This window comes from Clarias gariepinus, chromosome 19 (genome assembly GCF_024256425.1).
Source record: "Clarias gariepinus isolate MV-2021 ecotype Netherlands chromosome 19, CGAR_prim_01v2, whole genome shotgun sequence".
NCBI lineage: Eukaryota > Metazoa > Chordata > Actinopteri > Siluriformes > Clariidae > Clarias > Clarias gariepinus.
The window spans coordinates 24,186,681-24,208,326 of record NC_071118.1 but is presented as its reverse complement, the minus strand read 5'-3'; the positions used below and the strand labels follow the sequence as shown (position 1 = coordinate 24,208,326).

Below are 21,646 nucleotides of genomic sequence, written 5' to 3'. Positions count from 1 at the left end.
TAGTGTGTGTGTAGATTTTTTTCACCTTCTAAGAATCCTAAGCAGAGGAGTCAAGCATTTTGGTTGCAAAATGCCGCCTTAATGGGCATGTTAAGCTAAGTATTTGCTTGATGCATTTTCAGTTTGTGTATCTAGAAGGCCAGGTGTTTGGAACTGCTAAATTGCTAAACTGCTCCCACTACACGGTTTGCTGACACACACTGCACATTAACCAACACATTTTCCTCTAATCTGTTGACATAATGGTGTGCAAACTGCACAATCAAATGCAGATGAGTGGCCCAAATGACACCTTTTATCTAGAGGAATTCTCACACATTTAGTCCTTTACCTTACCATAAATAAATAAATAAATCCTATACCTTCCCACCATAGAAACAAACCCTGCAACTTGTAACTTAACAATCAACGATTTATTAATGCAAATATAAATTAATCACAGCTTTTTTATTCAATAGAACATCATCCGAAAAAACCTTACTTGAGTTACCTTAACACCAACCAGAATGAGATCCTCAGTATGGAACCTCCAGTATACTCTTAAAAAGCACTGGAAGGTTTTTCTAAATTTGAAAATACTTTTTTAGATTTAAAAAGTGCATGGGAGCCTTTTGGTTTCTCGGTAAGTTAAGTACCTATGTCTAAGTTGCATTTACGATGATTTTCTCATCCACATTTGCGGTAGGGAAGAACAGCAGAAATTAAAATGAAAAACCGAACAGTGTGTGCTTTAGACTTGCTCCTCTTGAGTCACCTCAGTGAACACGTATTCTGAATGTTAATTCAGGAACATCACATGAGGGCACAGCTCTACGACAGGTCTGCAAACACCACTTATAAACAGATTATGATTTGTTTGTTTATTTAACCAGTTATTTTGCTTCACCATCACGTATTCATCACGCAGGTGGAACTAACTAATCGCGACTGGCAGAGCTCGTGACCAACAGTTAGTGTAATTAACAGGGGTACTACATAGCCAAACGGTGAGGAGAATAAGCCATGAAGGTCTTTTGGAACCATGAAACAGTCCTGAGAAACTTTATATTTCCACTTATTCCACTTAAGAATAAGTTAACCTTTTCCGGTTGACCCCAGTTTCCGGGGTTTAATTTCAAATAGCATTACATGGAAAGTTAGTGCGCTAGGGTATACAGGCCTCTCTCCTGCACAACAAGTAATGCCCTCGATTAGGAAGCGGAACAATATGGACGGTTTGAAGACAATTCAGAACAAATCGGAAGTAATTCATGAGAAGGGAAAGTGTTGTTTGAGATGACATAACATTATCATGTGTGTGTTCTTGCTGATTTTGAATGTGATTTGAGATTTGGCAGGCAGCTGCTCTCTCCTAAGTCCTGCAGACCATCCTAATATACTATCACCCATAATTGCTTAATTAATAATTATTAGAACAATTGTGATGTAGTGCGAGCCATATAGTTAAACGCCCTGGTGCTGTTATTGTCTATTATGACCACTCGTCTATTATGACGTCTCTTGTTTAATCAGATTGCTTGGTTGGAACTAACTGTTGGCTAATGCTTAACTGGCCATGTTTTCTCTTCTTACATGCTAATATCCTGAGACTAGATGGATCAGCAAACACTGTGCTATTATTAAGTGCGTTTATCATTTAAATATAGACTATTAAAGCTAATTTTAGCAATATTGAAAATATTGTGTCCAAAAAAACTTAAACAATTTGTTTTGCCCATAGATTATTCCACACAGGTGTGGTGTCATTAAACACCTGAAACTTTTAGCTCAGCTTCTTGGTGCCGTTTAAATAAATAAAAAAGTATTAGATAAAAGAAAAAAAATGCCCATACTTAAAACGCAGACTGAAGTAATTTGTTTGTCTGCCTCATATATGAAACAGCTGTACTTTTCAAGTCGTTGTTCACTTTGTATAGAAAAATGGACCATTTTCAGGCGAGACATACAGCAGATCACTTAACTACCCTTATGTTTTTTGAACTCTGCACTATTTTTGTGGAACAAAAAAGTTGGAGATAAATGTGCAGTGCATACAAACATCTCAAGTAATCTGTGATTACCAGAACTGAAATTTAGAGACAGCCTCCCTTTAAACAAAATGTAACATGTGTCTGGAAGCACAAAAATAAATAAATGATGCATCATAAAGCTATGAACCTAATAGCCATCCAGGATTTTTTAAATTATTTTTTTGATAAATAGCACAGAGCCCACTTTCATTTAGCTGTGATTTCATGCGTTGTTTTTAATGCTAAAAAGGTACATGGTCAATGAGCAAAGTTTAGTTACTCTCAGCAGTAGTGTACATTTTCTAGGAAATAACTCAGATGTTGATCTAGAACCAGCTGGAAACTGCCCTTAATTCATTTGGACAATTTTGTTTCATTTTTCCTTCACTGAACATTTTATTTAGCTCTGTTTATTTTAATTGAAGCCTTGTGCTGCTAAAGATGATTTCTGGCTTCGTTTTACTTTTGCGATTAGTGCCGTGCAATTTAATTGATCTTTTTTCGGGCGAGGGGTCAGAATTGATTGTTAATTATTAAGGTAACCTAACAAACGTTAAATTGTCTAAAATTGCTGATTTACTTTAAAATATAAACAGCTGTTGCAGAAAATATAAAAGCATTTTGTGAATGCTTCACTGCCTCGTCTTTTTCTTTTGAATTTCTAAGCTGTTGGTTCAATACTGTTGGACTGGAGTGTGGATCAGAAAATTGGCAGGGAAAACAGATGTTCGCTTTGTATGAGATGACTTTTAAGCAGTCAACAGTATGAAGTTACACCGCGTTTCAGTAATTTTGATACTTTATTTCTTGTGAGAAATATAGCTACTTGAGACAAATTAGTGTTAGTCAACTTTAGTGCTTTTGAATAGTTTTGAAAACCTAAATGTTCAAACATCAAATCGAATTGTGATTTACATCTCTATTTAGAATTATGCTATTTAAACAGTAAAATTGATCAAGCGGAAAGTAAGTGTGTTTCAGTGCTTTCCGAACGAAACTGCACTTCAGTGCAATGGTTTATTAGGGTCATTGCTATGATAGTGGTGAAAGTTTTTTTTTTTTTTTTTTTCTCCAGCATCTGGGCCTTTTTGGCTTGGGGCTTGACATGCTCAAAACACATGCAAATTGGCAGACCGGTTGGAATCTGCTGCCATTGGGATGCCCATACACACTTGCACGCATGCAATCAACATGGAGCTCATTGAGCTGAATAACCTTCATGTTGCATGTCATGGGCTCAACTCAACAGGAAATCAGTTACTTTGTGTCATTTGCAAAATGCACCCAAAGGATTTTCATATACTCTAACTAGGGAATTTATATGATCACCACCAAACCAGGCCTATGTGATCTCCAGACACTGAGGATGCAAAATTGCAGAGGGATTTTTGATATCTCAAATGGGTCAGCCGTGATGATGTCTTAAACTTGTGCTGAAAAGTGTTTAAATCTCTTTTTGCGTGACATCACATTGTGTGAAATCTTAGTGTGATCCTTTTTTTTTACCAGCATCTGGGGCTTTTTAGAGGTCCAACAAGAACTTCCCCCTTTTCTAAAATTATGTCATAATGGTACTGGAATATCCACTTTAAATCTATGCCCACTGTGCCCCCCTGTCTTTCTGGTGTGCCTTGTGACGATGGCGCACGGTGCTTGGGCCCACTCATCGTTGTTTGTAACTATATTTAAACTTACTGATCAATCTATTTTTCATCAGGTTTTATGTATTTCAGGAATATTCTGTAGTACCTCCTCTTGATATCCTCTTCTGCAGATTAGCTTTGTTTATTGATCTATATGCGTGTCTGTTACCCTGAGTGAGCATCATATTAGAGCATCATTACTGCAGGTCTAATATAAACTACATAATTTGCAGTAAAAAAAAATGTAAAAAATGCGTAATAGTTTAGTAAAGTGGCTATTGTAGCTAAAGAAATCAAGATGCAGTGTGTGTAGTGTGCAATTATCACTCGATTACTGGAGAGTCTCTTAAGTGTAGATCCTGACCTGCTCCCTGTCATTTTCCCCTGACTGACAAGGCATTAAATAAAATGTCAAAGAGCAAGCTTGTACTACGAACGATCTGTCCATTGGCGCACTAGAAGTTCGTGGTTGTCCCGAGTAATTTGGTGAACATCTATCCCAGGGTTAAAAGAGGAGAAGGACATTTACACTGTCCATGTACACTCCGTCGCTGCAGAACGACCTTTGCTCATCATTTATGCCAGTTTGCTCTGGGATCATATTCCCTCATGAGCTTATATAGGCTATGCATTAGAGTGTAGCATGCCTCGCTGACATTTTCAGCATAATGAACAAGTCCTTCAAAAAATATTTGGTACTTTTGAATAATACAGTTAAGTCTTTTTTTTTTTTTTTTTTTAATGTCTAGTCTATTTTATTTTTATTCAGGTACTGTGTGTGTGTGGGTGGAAGTGAGATATGTGAGGATAAGTGACGGTTACTGATGATAGTAATGGTCTTGTTCACATTTTGTAACCTAACAACCCTAAATTGAAATAAATCATCTAAAGAAGGTGCAAGGTCAAACAAGCAAACTTTTTAATGTCTGCATAAGTATTTGATGGAACCATATTTTGGCTGCAGTTCCTGCACCAAGCCCTCTGGGATATGTCTCGATCATCTTTGTCCATCTGGATCCTGATCCATCCGTTCCTCTGGCTCTGTCAGATTACCCGGAGACTGTTTTTTTTTAAAAAGCAATTTTTAGCCTTGCTGTAGTTTCTGAATTGGATTGTGGTCTGGGACGTTCGAACAGGTTGAGATGTTTGTGTTTGAGCCTCTCAGATCGCTTTCAGTTTTCAGGCGCTTTCAGCGCTGTCGTTCTCGGGTCTCCGGCACACTGAAACAGTTTCTGTTCTAGGGTTTCGTACATCTTGCTTTTAAGCTCGAACAGTTTCCTAGTTACCGCTGATGAAGCGCATTCTAACAGCATAATGCTATCGGCACCATGCTTCGCTGTGGCGATGGTGATGAGTGGTACCTGTGAAAATTAGACTTTTCAGCTCAGGTATCATGGTCAAAGCGTAGTTACAAATATTTACTTCAAAACAACACTGTGGTTTGCCATGGCCATGATTGCAAGTGTGATTATAGCCTTTTGATGACAGCCCCTTGTGTCAGTGCAGAATCATCAAGCATAAATTCGCCATGGCTCTCAATCACGCTGTAAAACAGAGCAGCTGTGATTCTCACAAATCCACATGACAAACAAAATAAAGCCAGATTGGAAGTAATTGGACAGATTTATCTGTTTCTTTTAAAAGGGTATTAAGAATATGAGGCCATTTCTAGCACCAGTATAGTTAATATAACTCACCTCTTGACTGATTTTTTTTTTTTTCTGCACTACACTATACTATAACATGCTCTCGTTTCTGAGATCTATATAGAAAAAAAAAATTCTTTAGATATTTTAAAATAGTAAGTCAGATTGTTCTTTAGTTCAGGCTCTAGTATTCTTTTTATCACATCAATATAATCCACAGTATCAAGCAAACGTCTTGAGCCACCCCTCATTTCTTCATATTTTGCACCCAAAGAGCCAGACTTTCTTGTACTTATTTTTTTCTAATGTACTCTTGAGAAATACTTCTCCAGGCTTCCTGGCGGACTGTTTTGCCTCTCATTTTCAGTGCAGTCTCTGTACTACACCATGTTGAAAACTTTTTCCTTTTACCTATAAATCATTCCAGCATAAACTTCTCACTCAAGACATGTACCAGTGAAAAACTGGTGGAGATGATGACACATGATCAGGACAGTTATCAGTATACTAATGATGCTGAATGCTTGGACCAGACAAGAGCGGAAATGAGGTTGCTAAAGAGATTGATGCATTTAAAAAAAAAAAAAAAAAAAAAGTATTATCTTTAGGCACGATAAAGCCCGTCACAGTAAAACATTTGTGTCCATAATTAAGTGTAAATTAATATGAAAAAATGAGGGGTGACTCAAGACTTTTGCACAGTACAGTATGTGAATACAGTATGTCGATTCCATGATAGAGTTACACATACAGTACTTCTTAAATAAATCAAAAAAACATACAGCTGCTCATATTTAATTTATTGAATTCGTGTAGTGATTTCGACACAAACAACCTACAGAAAGATTCTATTATTTAGCTCAGCCTCAAATTACAAAAAGTCAGGCTCCATGCAGTGACCGACAGCAGCTTAAAGGAAGTGAAATAGACAGCAGCTCAGTCAGCAGCAGGCTGGGATACACTGAGGGACTATCGATTGTTCTGAAGCTCCCTAATCCCTGTCGATGGGCTGTGAAAGGATCACAGAATCATGGTGTGATACCGGTGTCTACAGCAGTGGCAACAACAACAACAAAAAAAAAGTATTGAGACTACCCTGAAATTCAATGTTTTAATGACTTTGATGAGTTTTATTTACAATTTAATAGGAATAATTTGTTTAGTGTATAGAAATGCCATTGCATAAAATAAAAGTTGAGAATTAATATGAAGTTTTTTATTCTTTTAAACACTCCGCTGGATCCGGCTCGGCATAGAGTCAAAAAGACATCAGCGGGCGTCTACTCTGGTGTCCGTGTCTGCTTCACTGCTTCCTGAAGATCACGGCCAGAAATTTTCCACGGAAGTTTGAAGTTCACTTGAGAATCCCCAAGTTTTTTTGTGCAGAGGTGGAAACCCCGGGTTCAGAAAGTAAAAGCCATATATATATTTTTTTTTATCCTTTAACTAAACCTTCTGGTTATAATTTTGGCTAACGCTGTAGCCAGATAGGCGAGAACTAATTAGTGACATCACCAATTCATTTTGTAGACCAAAAGAACTATAACACATGGCATATGTTGTCTTAATAGTTTTGCTCACCACAATAGCTTGTTCCAAGAACCATGAGTTATTAGAGATTTTCGCCACAAATTTTGCCACATTGAGCCCATAATCGATTTTTTAAAACTCCAAAAATTAATTACATTTGAATTTTTTTTTATTAAAAATTTAATTAATTAAAAATATATATTTTTGTAATTTGTATATGTATTTGCATAGATGTTGCTGTTCTTTTATAATCCTACAGGTGGTGCACTCTAAACTATTCACACAGACCAGCATGCTGTGTTGCAGGAGAGAATTTTTTGGCAAGTTTGTAGCACAATCGAATCAGGATATTTGTAAAATTGTAATACTTACAGAAATGCAACAATCCGGAATACAGAAATAAGGCTGCAGTTTTTTTGTGAGCACGTTGCAAGTCTAAAATCTATGTGGGCTGTAAATATGCCTAAATAAATGAATCAATTTGCACAGATCCCTGAGAGCTAACATGAGCCGTGGTCGGAGTATACTTTTTAACTCTTCTATACAAAAAACTACATGAAATGGTTATTATTATATTTGACAAATCAAAATAGAGAAATTTAAAGTTGCATAATATGTTCCAACTCTTTCTTGACCTTGATTTAGTATCTCATGGTCTCATTACCTTGGAAGGACAATTAATTTTGTGCAAATTTGCAGTGATTAATGTGTTAATTACAACTCTGATTATTTATGCAGCAGTATATCGACAGTGTAATTGACTGCTATTAGTAGTTTATTTGAATGCCTGCCATTGTCTTTTTTTCATGTCATAGTTAATTAGATTATTTTGAAGTCGCCTTTTGTTTTTATATCAGATTATAATGTAATTCATAGTAAAAAGAAAAAAAATAGTCTGCTTCTTTAGTCTGTTTTACACTATCAAACCAAGGCAAGTGATAGTATTTGGATGGGGTGATGTACAGTAGACACTTTTCAAGAAAAAAAAAAAATTTTGGTCAAGAACAATCTGGCAGCTTTAAGATCAAGGACTTTGCATAATCTGAATGGGAAGCCAAGATATTTAATTTTTATAATCTGCATGGCAAACCGAGAACTCTAATTTGCATAATCTAAATGGGAAGCCTAGAAAATTGACTTAAGCAGGTGATTAACCCATCTCGGATTATGCATAACTTTCCCTGTCTAAGTATTGATGTAATGTTTAAACTGAAGTCACTAATTTAAAAAATAATAATAATAAAATGAACAACATGCTCCACATATTTTTCAGTGCAGGTGCAGTGCAAGGCTCACACAAACTTGTTTTAAATTTGAGACATAACATGGTCTTTTTCAAAGTGCAAAACTTGTTCCTGTTCTATAACTGCTCATTCATGCAAAAATCATCAGCCAATCACCTAGCAGCAACTCAACATGCTTAGGCATATGCACATAGTGGGTTGATCATCTGAAGCTCAAACCGAGCATCAAAATGGGAAAGAAAGGTGACACTAGTTGAACATGGCATGGTTGCTGGTGGCAAACAGGATCATTTGAGTATTTCTGAAATTTAAATATATTATGGATAGATGTGCTCTCAACCATCTCTAGGGTTTACAGTGGATGGTCTGAGAAAAAGAAATATCTAGTGAGCGGCAGTTCTCTGGACAAGAATGCATTGTTGATGCCAGAGGTCAGAGAAGAATGGCCAGACTGCATCGAGCTGATAGAAAGGCAACAGTAATTCAGAAAATATCTCATTTCAACCGAGGTATGCCGACGAGCATCTCTGAACACAAAAGACATCCAACCTTTATAGCAGATGGGCTACAAAAGCAAAAGACTACAAAGGGTGCTACTGTACTTCTGTCAGCTACAAACGTTAAACCGAGGCTACAGTTCACATGGATACACCAAAATTGGACTATAGAAGATTGGAAAAACGTTGCCTCGTCTGATGCATCTCGATTTCTGCTGTTACATTCGGATAGTTGGGTCAGAATTTGGCATAAACATGAAAGCATGGATCCATCCTGCCTTGAATCAACGGTTCAGGCTGCTAGTGGTGTAATGGTTTCCTGCCTACCAGTGTATTGTTGTTGACCCTTTATGGCGACAGGATAACGTCCCATGTCAAAAAGGTAAAATCATCTCAAAATAGTCTCCACTCAAACAGCAGATCTCAATCTAATAGAGTACCTTTGGCATGTGGTGGAACGGGAGATTTGCATTATGAATGTGCAGCCGACAAATCTGATGAACCTCATGCCAAAATTCCTATGGAATGATTCGGGAACTTTGTTGAATCTGTGCCATGAAGATTTAAGGCAGTTCTGAAGGTAAAAAAAAAAAAGACTCCAACCCAGTACTAACATGGTGTACCTAATGAAGTGGCTAATTGAAGTATAATTTAGTAAACACTTTTTATTATAACTTTCTATTTACATTTTATGGGATTTTGCTTCGATTTAAATTAGAGAGAAGGTTTGAAAGTAATCCCGGATTCTGCCCCGGCTTGTATCAGGATCCATTCGCAAGCTTTAAGGACCAAGAAGCATACTTCACTTTAAATAGTCTTTTATATATTTTATTAATGATTTTGCTGAGCTTAAAATAGAGCAAGTTGACAGAAGCTCGGAATTCTAGATGAAGACAGAATGTCCAGTAGTCTGGCATATTCCAAAATAACTGTCCTTTTGTCATTTTTGTACAGCAGTATGTAATGTAAGGGAGCTCTAGTACTGCCCGGAGTCTGCAAATGAAACAGTTTTACTGTACACATGCACGTTTCTGTGCCTGTAAATATATTATGCCCTGCCGAGCACAGGGAGTAAACGGCCGTCTTTTATCTCTGCCCGTTGAAAAGGTCATCCGATCTCCAGGCTATATAGCACCTTTCCACCAGACGGTGCAGCTCGGCTCAGCTCAATAAATTAATCATAATTCTTAATGGTGTTTGTTTCCACCACCAAACAAGCCTCGCAATCTTTAAGTGCCTGTGCAGTACACCTTTTACCCAGGTACTGTGCAAGCCAGGGCAGGACATACAGGTGGAATTATAGTACTGTATAGAATAGTGCAGACCATTGATTGATCAAACAGTCACACTGGAGTTTTGATTAATGTCCCTAGCTGGAATTGCTTCTCCACTGGCGCACAAAAAAAAAAAAAAAAATTTTGTATGCTAGGGTAGTGTCTGTCATAGGAAAAATGCCCCACACAGTTGACAGATCTTAAGTTTTAGGCTAATCCAGCAGGTACGTCAAAGCTCTACGTAACATTATCTAGTTCAAAGTCTTGGTCTCCCTAAAACATAGTTTCAGGTGATGGTTTGAAAGAATAATAATAATGCATTTTGTGTTTGCACACTCAATAACAAAAAGTTATTGGTTTATGTTTTGTGTGTTAAGACATTCTGTCCTCTCATTTCACATAGATAGTATTAGAGTATGAAAAAAGTTTTTACTACTGTAAGAGGACACCTTATCACGTCAGCCATACATGAGCAATTCACAAAATGCTGAAAGCACACAATCCTCTCAAATGTCTTTGGATGCCATTGCGTTATAATTTTCCTTGGCACAAAGGGACCCAAACCCTGTTCCAACATGATGATGAAGCTTCTGTGCATTTCCTTTAAGAAAAAAATCATAAAGACATGCTTTGCCAAGGTTTTGTGGACACACATGAGTGACCCGCACCATGCCCTGATCTCAGCTTGTCTCCATGGCCTCAAAGGCTTAATAAGTATACATCCTTGCAGCCGTGTATCAAAGGGGTGACCAACACTATATTAATGTCTTTGGTTTTGGAACGGGTTGTTCAAAAACCTTGTGGTTAAGTGTCCGTATACTTTTGATAATTTAGTGTAGCGCCATGCTCCATGTCTCATAGTCTTTACACACTTTGCTCGTCATTGACACCAACACTACTAATTTGTCGACTTTATATTAAAATTTTAGGGAAGGGATTTTTCCCCCATTTTTTTCCTACTTAAATCGTTTCCATTTCCTCCTCGTCACTAGGGGGCTCCCACATCAAGGCTATTACTGCCACTCAGTCAGGAGGACCGAAGACGATCACGTGTTTCCTCCAAATCACGTGAAGCAAGCCGACCACATATTTTCGAACTGCTCGCTCGCGTAACACACTCTGAGGACGGTGCTATCTGCTCCTTTTGCTTTCGTGAGCTCACAGACGCCCCTGATTGGCCCCAGAGTGCTAAGTAACACTCATCCCTCCCCTCTGAGAGTGCTCCAAGTAACACTCATCCCTCCCCTCTGAGAGAGCTTGGCCAATCAGCTCTCTTTAGACCTCCGACTGCGAGAGGTAACAGCATCGCTCGCGAATCAAACTCGCAATCTCAGGATGATAGGGCGAGCGCTTTTTCCACTCGGAGGCCCCTATAATAAATTTTTACGTGAATTTTTAAAAAAGATAAAAAAATAAATGTGTTCAGTAACTACGTAAACTGATTCTCTCCAACAATGAGGTTTATTAACAAATTTCATATTCATTTATTAGGCTAATAAATCACGTTTTCCGGCCACAACTGTCCATTTCCCTACACATTTTCTCTTCTGTTCTGATTCTCTACTACCTGAGTGAGAGCTGAGTGTTTTCACTCACCTACATTGTCCCCACTGTGTTTCATATAATGTTGCGTTGCAGGAGACCTATTTTTAGCTCAGAGGATAAGCACAGTGTTTTCGTCGTCCTTGTGTAATCACTTGTTTTCTCTCAATTTTTGAAGAAATGGGCTGGAGAACAAATGCCCTACCCACTCAAGCTAAATTGAGCTGTTGAACTTCAGCTCGACTGAGAAGCATAACATTTTTCTGCAGCTCGTCTTTGCTTAGGTGACCAGCTTTTAAAGCCCCAATCAGGGGTCTTTGCAATGACATGAGCTCTCCTCTCGTTAAAGCCAGACAAGGACTCGTGTTGACCATGATTGAGGCTTATCCATCCTGTGTAATTTTTGCATTAGCCCAATTGTAACATCTGTTAAGGTTTTTACGGTAAGTGAACTATAGCAGTTACTGCAAGTTCGGCAGACCATATGGGAAATTAACACTGATGTTATATTGGTGCTAATGCATCACGGAGAATCGCATTAGCTCACTAGCGGAAACTCGCTATCTGACAGTTGCTTGTGAACAAGATTTCAGCATTAAACATTCCCTCATAATGACTTTTTTGTGCAGACATACTTCGCAGCCATGACAGTAAGTGGATCATAAACTTCTTGTCTGACAAGAAGCAGTTTGTGAAAACACTTTTCTGAATGCCATTCCAGGCACGCATCTATAAAATTTAATGATGACATTACATTGATTGTTTTCATGACAGATGGCGATGAGACAAAGTACCACCAGTAAGTGAACCAATTAACGTCCCAGTGGAGCAAGAACTACCTTCAGATCAATAACCTTAAAACCAAAGAATTACACCACAGCTTCAGGAACGACACAGCTCCACTTCCACACACGTAGTCAGATCCAGCACTATGGCGTATGTACACCGAGAAACCATATATTATATATACACACACCCATATATAGCTATGTTAAAAGCAGAGTTGGAGACACTTTTATACAAGCCCCACTGCTTCATGCAGAACTACTCCAAGATGTGTTTATGTGGACCTTTATCTGCAATTCAGACCACGATATTAATGATGAGGTTAAAATCTATACTGAAGTTACCTCATAACACTGATTTATTTTATTATTTTTTATATATATATTTCTAAAACTCCTGGTGGACACAGTCAGGTTTTAGCCTTTAATGTACTGAAACGTTTATTAAATTTCATGATGCCATGACGCTTTGCTGCTGCCCCTGAACCAGAGATGCTCGATTTTGGCGAAATAATAATTGTGATAGTTTAACGTCACAATTCATTGGGTTTCTAAACATAAACATTTTTTGAAATTTATGAATCTCAATTCATTAATTAAATTTTCTTGAGCTTCTTGAAATTCTAGTCAAAAAGTCAGAAGGGTTTTTTCTAAGGAGAAGTGAAATTACTGGAACTATGTTTAAATCCTTCAACCCATTATCAAAACCAACTTTGTGGAAGAAATGTGGTCAAGAAAAAAAAAAAATCACTTTTTATCACTTGGTGAAATTTTATGATAAAAAAAAATCTACAGTGAAGACTATAGCTATGTTTAAAATTTGATGAGGACTAACCAGCAGTATGCCCCTTATGAAAAACACCTGTTAGTGAGACTAATCAGTAAAACGGCTTTAGTTTGCTAGCAAGCATAAAGCCTGGACTCTGGAGCCCTGGAAAAGGGTCACATGGTCTAACGAGTCTAGATTGACCCTATTCCGGAATAAAAGAATGGAAGCGCATGAAACAACTGCGGTCACTGAACAAGCCCCTGGAGGTAGTATTACGATTTGGGGTACCTTCAGTCGGTCAGGTCTAGACTCGGCACCATTATGTGGCAATAAAGTGAAGTCAACAGGTTATCACATCTATGGAGTATTCCTTTGGTAATGGCACAGGCATATTCCTCGACTCCAACCATGACAGAGTGGTTCATAAGGAATCATTTTAAATTTTCAACCTTTTTTGGCCAGGTAGTGCATGTCAAATAAAAAGAGACTTGGAGAGAGAGAAATGCCACAGCTTGGCTGAAAGTGAGTTTGAGCTTTTAGTTTAAGGGCAACTGATCACCAAACTCACAATTCCAAAAAAATTGTATTACGTTTTTTTAAATCATGGACAAAATTATTTTGCAGCTCAGCAGAAAAAGAGAGACAAATACAAATTTGCTTTCTGTTAATTGCTTATTAGAACAATTAAAGCAAGGACCTTTGGCCCTTCGTTTCAATTAAACATGTTTTATGAAATATTATTCTCACAGGAGAGAGCGCGAGCCAAAACAAATTATCAAGCATGCAAAAAAGACTCAAACCCTTGCACTATGATGGATTCAAAAAAGTGAATACTTTTGGCTGTATGTTGTCGCAGTGAAATAACTTTTTGAGATTCTTGTTCAGCTACAGGGGTCTAATTAGACACTGGAAAATTTGCCAGGAATGAGTTGCAGTCTATCTTGAGATGACAAGGGACACCTGAATGAAAATAAATGCCTGGATCCCCTTGATGTTTTAAAGGAGTTCTCTGTATGACTAAGCCATTTAATTAGCACGAACATGAAGCAAGATTTTACGCTAAATTGCCTTAAAAATGTCTGGGGGCGGGGAATTATTCATTGTGCACTTTGCTGGCCACAACCTTCAGATTCCTAGAAGTTGTATTTATGACGCATATTTTTTTCAAAGAAAAGTCATTTGTTTAAAAAATAAAATTAAATCACTACATGTTGGCCTGCTAACAGTCTTGCATTAAAGGTAAAAAAAAAAGCATAATCTCTAGCGACGCTTAGAAGCTAACTGCATAAGCCAGTCTCCTAAGTGTATGAGTACATGTTTACCTGGTTTAAAATTCCCTCAACACAAATGAATTCCACTATAAGTGAATTTTGAGTATATTGGTTATTTTTTTTGAGTTTATTGGTTATTGCACTTTGTTTTTGTGTTTTTTTACATATGTTTTCCTTTTGCGATAGTCTTCCATATGCTTTAGATATAAAGAATTTCAACAAAGTGAAACGAAATCATTCGAACGCCTTTAACACACAATCTTACCAGTGCTTAAACTTATGCCCCTCCTGTGTTTTTTTTCTTCACGCAGCCAAGCAGAAGCTGGAGGATCGTTTGGCAGCTGCGGCACGCGAAAAGCTGGCCCAGGCCTCCAAAGAGTGGAAGGAGAAGCAGCTCCAGGCTGAGCGCAAGCGGAAGGCGGCGTTATTCCTGCAGACCCTGCGCAGCCCAGACGTCGAGCTCAAACGGCCGGATGAATCCTTCGCTTCTGTCGAGGTACAATATGTTTACGTGTCCTGCTCTAAACCTGCACTGCCTCGAAGTGGTGCTTTTGTCATTGTAGAACGCACAAGAAAATCTAAGGCCGCTGCCTTTTCGAGGCTTTGTTAGCTTCAGCTATTTGTGTTTATTATTGTGGGAAAAATAGGGCTCCTGAAACCATTACTGCATTTTCAAATAGACTGTAAGGATTTCAAATGTTTATCGATCCGTCTTGGTTTGGGGAAAATGTAATACGTGTCATGTACCGCTGTATATACTCCCTTTGGAAATGATTACGCTTGTTTTGCTGGCCGTGTAAATGATGTGTAAAGGTGTAATGCATCTCTTCTGGGCCGCCGGGGCTCTTTATGGACCTTACAAAGAAGTCTCGGATGCTGTGTGTCAAAGGAGAAAGGGGGTTGGGGGGGTAGACGAAGGATGAACTTGAAGATTTACACTTGAAAAACCCCGTACATTACAGACTTGGACCTATTGCCTGGCTTCCTAGTTTTTGAGCAACTGTGTGAGTGCAAAGTTTTGTGCTGTTTTTGCTGAGCTCTTTATCCGTATTTGTAAGGCAACAACAAGCCAGGATTTCTTCCTCTGGTCCGTGTAGCCGTAATGCACTGTTTTTGGACTAGCATGTATTTTCGGGGGTTTGCGCATAAAGAAGTCAAGGCGATAAAAGAAAATCTATAGGATTCAGCATTTCAAGCTTCACCATGTTGTATTAACATGCACGGTGGATCTAACACATGCTTCTGACTTCTGCTTAATATGTTCTGTGTACGTGCTTGACATGTAACACTAGCTTATAAATTAGGTGCACTTAACCTTACTATATGACTTTGATTCAAGCTCTGTGATTCATACTAGATTATATACTCTGCTGTGGTGGACAAGTCATAAATCCATTAGCTAGCCATTTCAGTAAGTGGAAGCTCCTGCCTGCTGTTCAGTTCCTTTTTGTGGTTGCCTGGAAACCTAATTGACCAGGCTAAAAAAGGTAGAAAGAGTAAATGTAAAGGCAAACTTGTTCGATAGCTAAATACTGTACACTCATAGTTGTTATTCTTTGATATAGCATGATCTGTAAGTATACACCAGTTGGCCATATGCAAGATATCCCTACTTATTTGTTCATACCTACTGTGTCTCCAAAGGTTTATCCCACTTCTGTTTATTCAGGTAATATTATCCAAAATATCACCAGATATCTTTAAGGACGTGTAAGGCTGCGTTCACATTACAAGATACATTGTTCAATTTTGATTTGAATTCACATTCGTAATTACAAGTGGGAAGATCGGTCTTGAATTCTTTCCACTTGTGAATAATCTTTATCATGGGAGATCATTGAACTTCTAATTGTTTTTCAGATTTTTTCCAGATTGATGTGCCTTAATAGTTGTTACTCTAAAAACATTGTTTCCTTTTTTCAATGTTTTAACATTTACTACAATGCTCCAGTCCAGAAAACTGACCAAACTTCTTTCATTATAGAGGTCTGCACAATAGCTTCTGGCTGCAACTTACCCTCTTAAATCCTGTAGAAGCAGTAAGAGGGAACTTTGTATCAGCTTCATTTTGCAGAATACTGAGACCTGCTACACTTAGATGATTTTTGATAATGGTACTACACAAAATACATAGACTTAAAAAGGGAGTGCTAAATTTTTAGCATGACTATATATCATAGGAGCACCTTTGAAAGTGTCTCCGATTCTATCTGGAAAAGCATCAGATTTGTGCATTCAGACTGGGCTAAAAATAAGATCTATGCCACATTAGGGTAAAAATTGAATCACTTCAGGCTGATAGTATGAACGAAGCTGAAGTATCTTATTCGTACATTATACAACTCATAAAAGAAATTCACATACATGGTCAAGCAAAACCCCTATATTATGGAGACAAAAGTGAAATTTGATGTTTTTATTACGTTCACGTTTTTTTTTTTTTTTTTTTTTAAATAATCCCAATCAAGATAATAAGAATATTTTATTTTATGTAACGAAACAATCACTATTCAGTCAGAAGTTCTTCTTTTCCTCAAATACAGTTTGATCAGGCTGGTCAAAACCATGTTTCAAGGTGTCTACTCTGGGGTCGTTTGCTCAGTCCATGCCTGCTTGATTGCTTCCTGAGGATCATGTTCAGAAGACTCTCGAGTTCCTTGACTGTTACCACCTTCTTTAACAGTTTACTTTTGGGTTTAGGAGTGGAGATGACCCAGGCCATGGCACCAGAGGCTCAATACCATTGTCACATAGCAAGTTTTTTTTTTTCCAGCTTTTTATTAGCACAAGTTTTTTGCTAGAACTAATTAATGACATCACCTGTTATGTGCACAGGGAGAACTATAATACATGGCACGTGTTGTCCTAATACTTTCAGTCACTATTGTACATAAATAGTAACATTTCCTTGCGCTGAATTCATTTCTCACATTGCTCGAGTGACTCACTACTTGTGGGTCAGCAGGAGTTCCAACTGCTCCTGCCATGTTTTGCTTGGCAGCGTGTCGCTGCAACACGGGTAACTCGGAGAAAGCATGCCAAGCCACCCACTTAACCGCAGTCAGATGGCTTCCTGCTAAAAATGATGTACAGTATAATGTCTGTTTTGATCATAAATCAGATGTATTCTCTCTAAAAGCTGATGTATAAATTGCATCAAGAAGGTCAGGAGTTCAAACCTCAGCACCACCAAGCTGCAGCTGTCGTGGGTTTAGAGTCAGACGTCTATGCTGCAAGAGCCTTATCATGGCTGACCCGGTGTTCTCACCATGCTGGAATATGCGGAGACCAGAATTACACTGCAATATGTGTAACTTTTTTCTTCTTTTAACTACATATAGAGTTTATCATACTTACCATTTATTTGTTAGAAAATCATGGATGCCGTTCTGTCTCGTGTTGTTCAGAAAGGCTGACTAGTATTAAATACATACAACGTAACAAAGTACCACACACTACATGCCGGAAAAGTGTGCACACCACAGTAGCCACAACATTTCCCAGTCATGTTTGTGATACATCTAGCTCCACCAACACTTTAACACTCGAATGACCCCTGGCCGCTTTGTTAAAGAATATTCCAGCTTCTCTATTTTGGCCAGTTTTGAGACCAGTCCAGAAACAAGTCTCTAATGTAGTCTAGGGTTCACATCCAGTCAGCATCTTTTTGTGCGCCATGTCTCCTTTAAAACAAGTTTACTCCAGACTCTAGGCATCACATTACATGATTAGTTGAACTTTTGGTTCAAGTTCAGCAGTGAGAACTACAACTCATTTTTTTTCGTGTCTCTGAGGTGTTCTTTGTCCAGTATCGGGTATAAGTAAAAAATAAAAAACACACACACACAAAAAAAAAAAAAACACTTTCTACAATTAGAAATTGCTGGATTTGCATAAAGTTATTAAAAACATAAATTTTTTGACAATTGAAACATGTGCCTGTTGTCTTAAATTGAAACCAACTACAGCGGAGATGTTGTACAAAAAGGGAATAACGTGCAGTAACTCATGCTGTTGTACTGGTGCTATTGAAGTCCAGGACCAGGAATCAGTCAGTTATGACAGTAAAATCTCTCTTTATTTCTCCATATAATCTCCTAAACTCACTAATGCACTCATCCCAGCGTTTCACTAGATCTTTAATGGCCCAAACATGTGAAAATGTCCAAAGCAGGACTGTACAGGGGTGTGGCAATAATTCCCAGCTGAGTTCCTGTAACGCGCCAGTTGTGTTGCTGAATAATCGACTGCACAGTTCCCACAGAGAGATGCGTCTTTTCCGCAAGCTGGTGACAAGTTATCTGCCAATTTTCAAGAGTCAGGTGTTTCACTGACTTTCGCTGACTGCTAACAGGAAAGAATGCAGTGTGCGCCGAGCCACCTCGACCTCGATCGCCATTCATGCATGTACAGCCTTCTTTAAAATGTTTGCACCATTCAGATGTCACATTAGGGGCCGTAGGATTTTTCGAAGAATACTTGACCCCAAACTCTGGTTCATTTTGATTAGCATTAACACAATCGTTCCAGGCTTGGGAACCGTGCCCGAGTCGACTTGAAGAGGTGGTTTCTGACACAGTACAGCATATTTGGGCACAGATCAAGTCGGATGTGGAAGCCAATCGTACCTGAGCATGAAAGTAGATTGCAGTTTAGACACGACGTCATCAGTGCCAGCGGTCTTCGGGGAAATCTTTTCCAATCTCATCTTATGACCAACACAACCATAGCTAATAAAGTAGGTAGGCATACAAGATTTTGACCTTCTTTACAAAATGTCAATATATTGTTTGGCGTAGTGAGAAGGATAACTTCTTTTTTCTGTTTTGTTTAATGGCAGCTCACAAACCCAGTTAGTTATACAGCATAAATACGCAAGTGCACCCGAGAACAGAGAACAAAAATAATGTGATAGTTGGCCAGCGGCGGACTGGGGAGCAGATGTTCCAGAGCACGTGACAAGGCCTTAAGAGTCTCATTACACGTCTTCAACTTCTTGCTAACTTCTTATTTATTCACAGTTACTTTTAGTTTTTCCCTCTCTAAAATGAGTTTGTTTCTTTGACGTTTAAACCGATATAAATGCTTGTTCATTAGCCCATTTATTTTCCCCTCTCTGGATGTTAATAAAACAAAACAAATGAAAAATAAAAAGGCACGGCTTGTCAGGTTACCAAAGGAACCACAGAGCCCTTCAAATTGAATATTGTAGCTTGTTTGAAAGCATTCCATCTGACAGTTACAAAGCACTGACACTGGAGGTGTTAAATAAGTGTTAAATAAAAATTTCTACCTTTTTTTTTTTTTAAATTACCCACATAATTTATCCCTCAGTAATTTAATTCCTGCTTTCCTGTGAATATCAGTAATGACCAGCTTTATCTGCTAAGCGGCTTGCAGAGTGTTCGGCATTCCTTCAAGGCTACTTGGCATCTCTGACGCAAATCATGTCTTCAGAGTAATCAGTCTTTTTTTTTTTTTTTATAAGACGTACTCATGGCCGTCGTTTCGCTCTTTCTTCGCCGCAGTCTCCCAGCCTCTTTCACTCAGGCACTATAATCCAGTTCCAGGGGTTTGTGCAGGCGTTTGGCAGTGCAGCTGCTTTGGCCTCATTAGAAGCGTCTATTCTCCCTCCCCCCCTCACCGTTTCTCGTTATGATGATTCAAATCAGAGATGCAGGTGGCAGACGCAGGGCATATGCTGTGTATGTTTTCAGCATCCGCTGTGGTACCTTTGCTCCCATCGTCTTATTTGCAGTAACAGATTTCGCATTCTGGCTCGGGTGTGTGCTGCACAGAATTTTGATCAGAACCGAACATGGCTTGTCAAGAGGCTACTTCATTGTATTTTTTCAATAGGTACTTCAGACCGTGTCCGAGGTGCAGCAGGTTCACCCCATACATCCTGTGTCACATCCCCTGACATAGATAAAAAAAAAAAAAACTCCTTGAAATGACAAAACCCTTTCTGTATTTACACCTCTTACCCCTTAACACATTCTACTTACTGTTTATTGTGCACTTAGTAGCATAGTGAGTGTTTGTCTGCTCACTTCACACCAGCATAGAGAAACTAATTATTTTTTTTTTTCTAGTAAATCGGTACTCTCTTCGATAGTTCGATTATCGGGTGATGCAACAGCCATCCGTGGCCGGGATCTAGGAAGCAGATTGGCTTGTGTTGTCTCAAAAGAATGGCATGGCATACCTGCTCTCTCCATTAATCATGGTGACACTAGCCAAACTCATACAAGCAGGAGGGATGGACAGCGCTTTCCTCTGAGTGTGTCATGCTGCCGGTTAATGTTGTCTGAGCAGGAGTCCTAAAGATGCGGTCAGGTCAGAGCACGTGATGGTCTACATCCTCCCTGGATGGTAGGAGTTGGCATGATGGGAGAACGCTCCTAACAGCGACGGGTGGGAATTAGCTACGACTAAGCTAGGGAAAAAATCTATATGAAATGATTATGAATGAGTGAATGAAAGTAGGACCGCAACAGTAGACATATTTAAGCTCGAAATGTTCCTGGCACGATGTTTGTTTTTTTGCATCTTGCAATCTGAATGAATTCAGTATAGAATTAATTAGTGCTGCTTGATTTTCTTCATTAATTCGGTGAAGTCTAATCAACATTAACATGATTTTTCAATACGTTCTAATCTAGATATCTAGATAGATAGTTCATATTTACATTTACATTTGGGCATTTGGCAGACGCTCTTATCCAGAGCGACTTACATTTTTTTTTTTTATCTCATTATACATCTGAGCAGTTGAGGGTTAAGGGCCTTGCTCAAGGGCCCAACTGTGGCAACTTGGTGGTTGTGGGGTTTGAACCTGGGATCTTCCGAACCGTAGTCCAATGCCTTAACCACTGAACTACCCCTGGCCTCATATGTACACAGATCAGCCATAACAGTATAAATACTGACAAGTGAAGTAAATAACAGTGATTACCTCATGGCACCTGAAAATGGGCGCAGTAAATTAGGCAGTAGGTGAACATTTTGTCCCTGAAGTTGATGTGTTAAAAACAGAGAAAAAAATAAGTAAGTAAGTATAAGGATTTGAACGACTTCAACAAGGGCCAAATTGTGATGGCTAGACGACTAGGTCAGAGCAACTCCAAAACAGCAGCTCTTGTAAGATGTTCCTGAGGTACAGTGTCAGGACCTACCAAAGGTGCTCCAAGGAAGGAAAAACAAGTAAGCCAGCAACAGGAAAATCATTCGGTCGCAAGTGAGAAGAATTTATCCGGTTCAACCATAAACTTTTTTTATAAGTAGTCAAAGATCTAATCAGTAAAGTGTATGCTTAGCAAGAGAACTTATAAAACAAAATCAGTGGTCTAAGTTGCCATAGTGATCCTAACAACAGTAAAAAAAAACATAAAAAAAAAACAGTGTGGGTGTTACTGGTCAGGCGATCAATATAT

General features: G+C 38.6%; 1 protein-coding gene across 1 annotated transcript in view; it reads left to right on the top strand.

The window, feature by feature from the left end:
- Positions 1-21,646, top strand: part of sfswap (splicing factor SWAP) — a 126,851-nt gene that overhangs the window by 59,699 nt on the left and 45,506 nt on the right. The window contains exon 13 of the mRNA XM_053478414.1: positions 14,522-14,706. Within this exon, the coding sequence (XP_053334389.1) occupies positions 14,522-14,706 (185 nt within the window). The remainder of the gene's footprint in view (positions 1-14,521; positions 14,707-21,646) is intronic.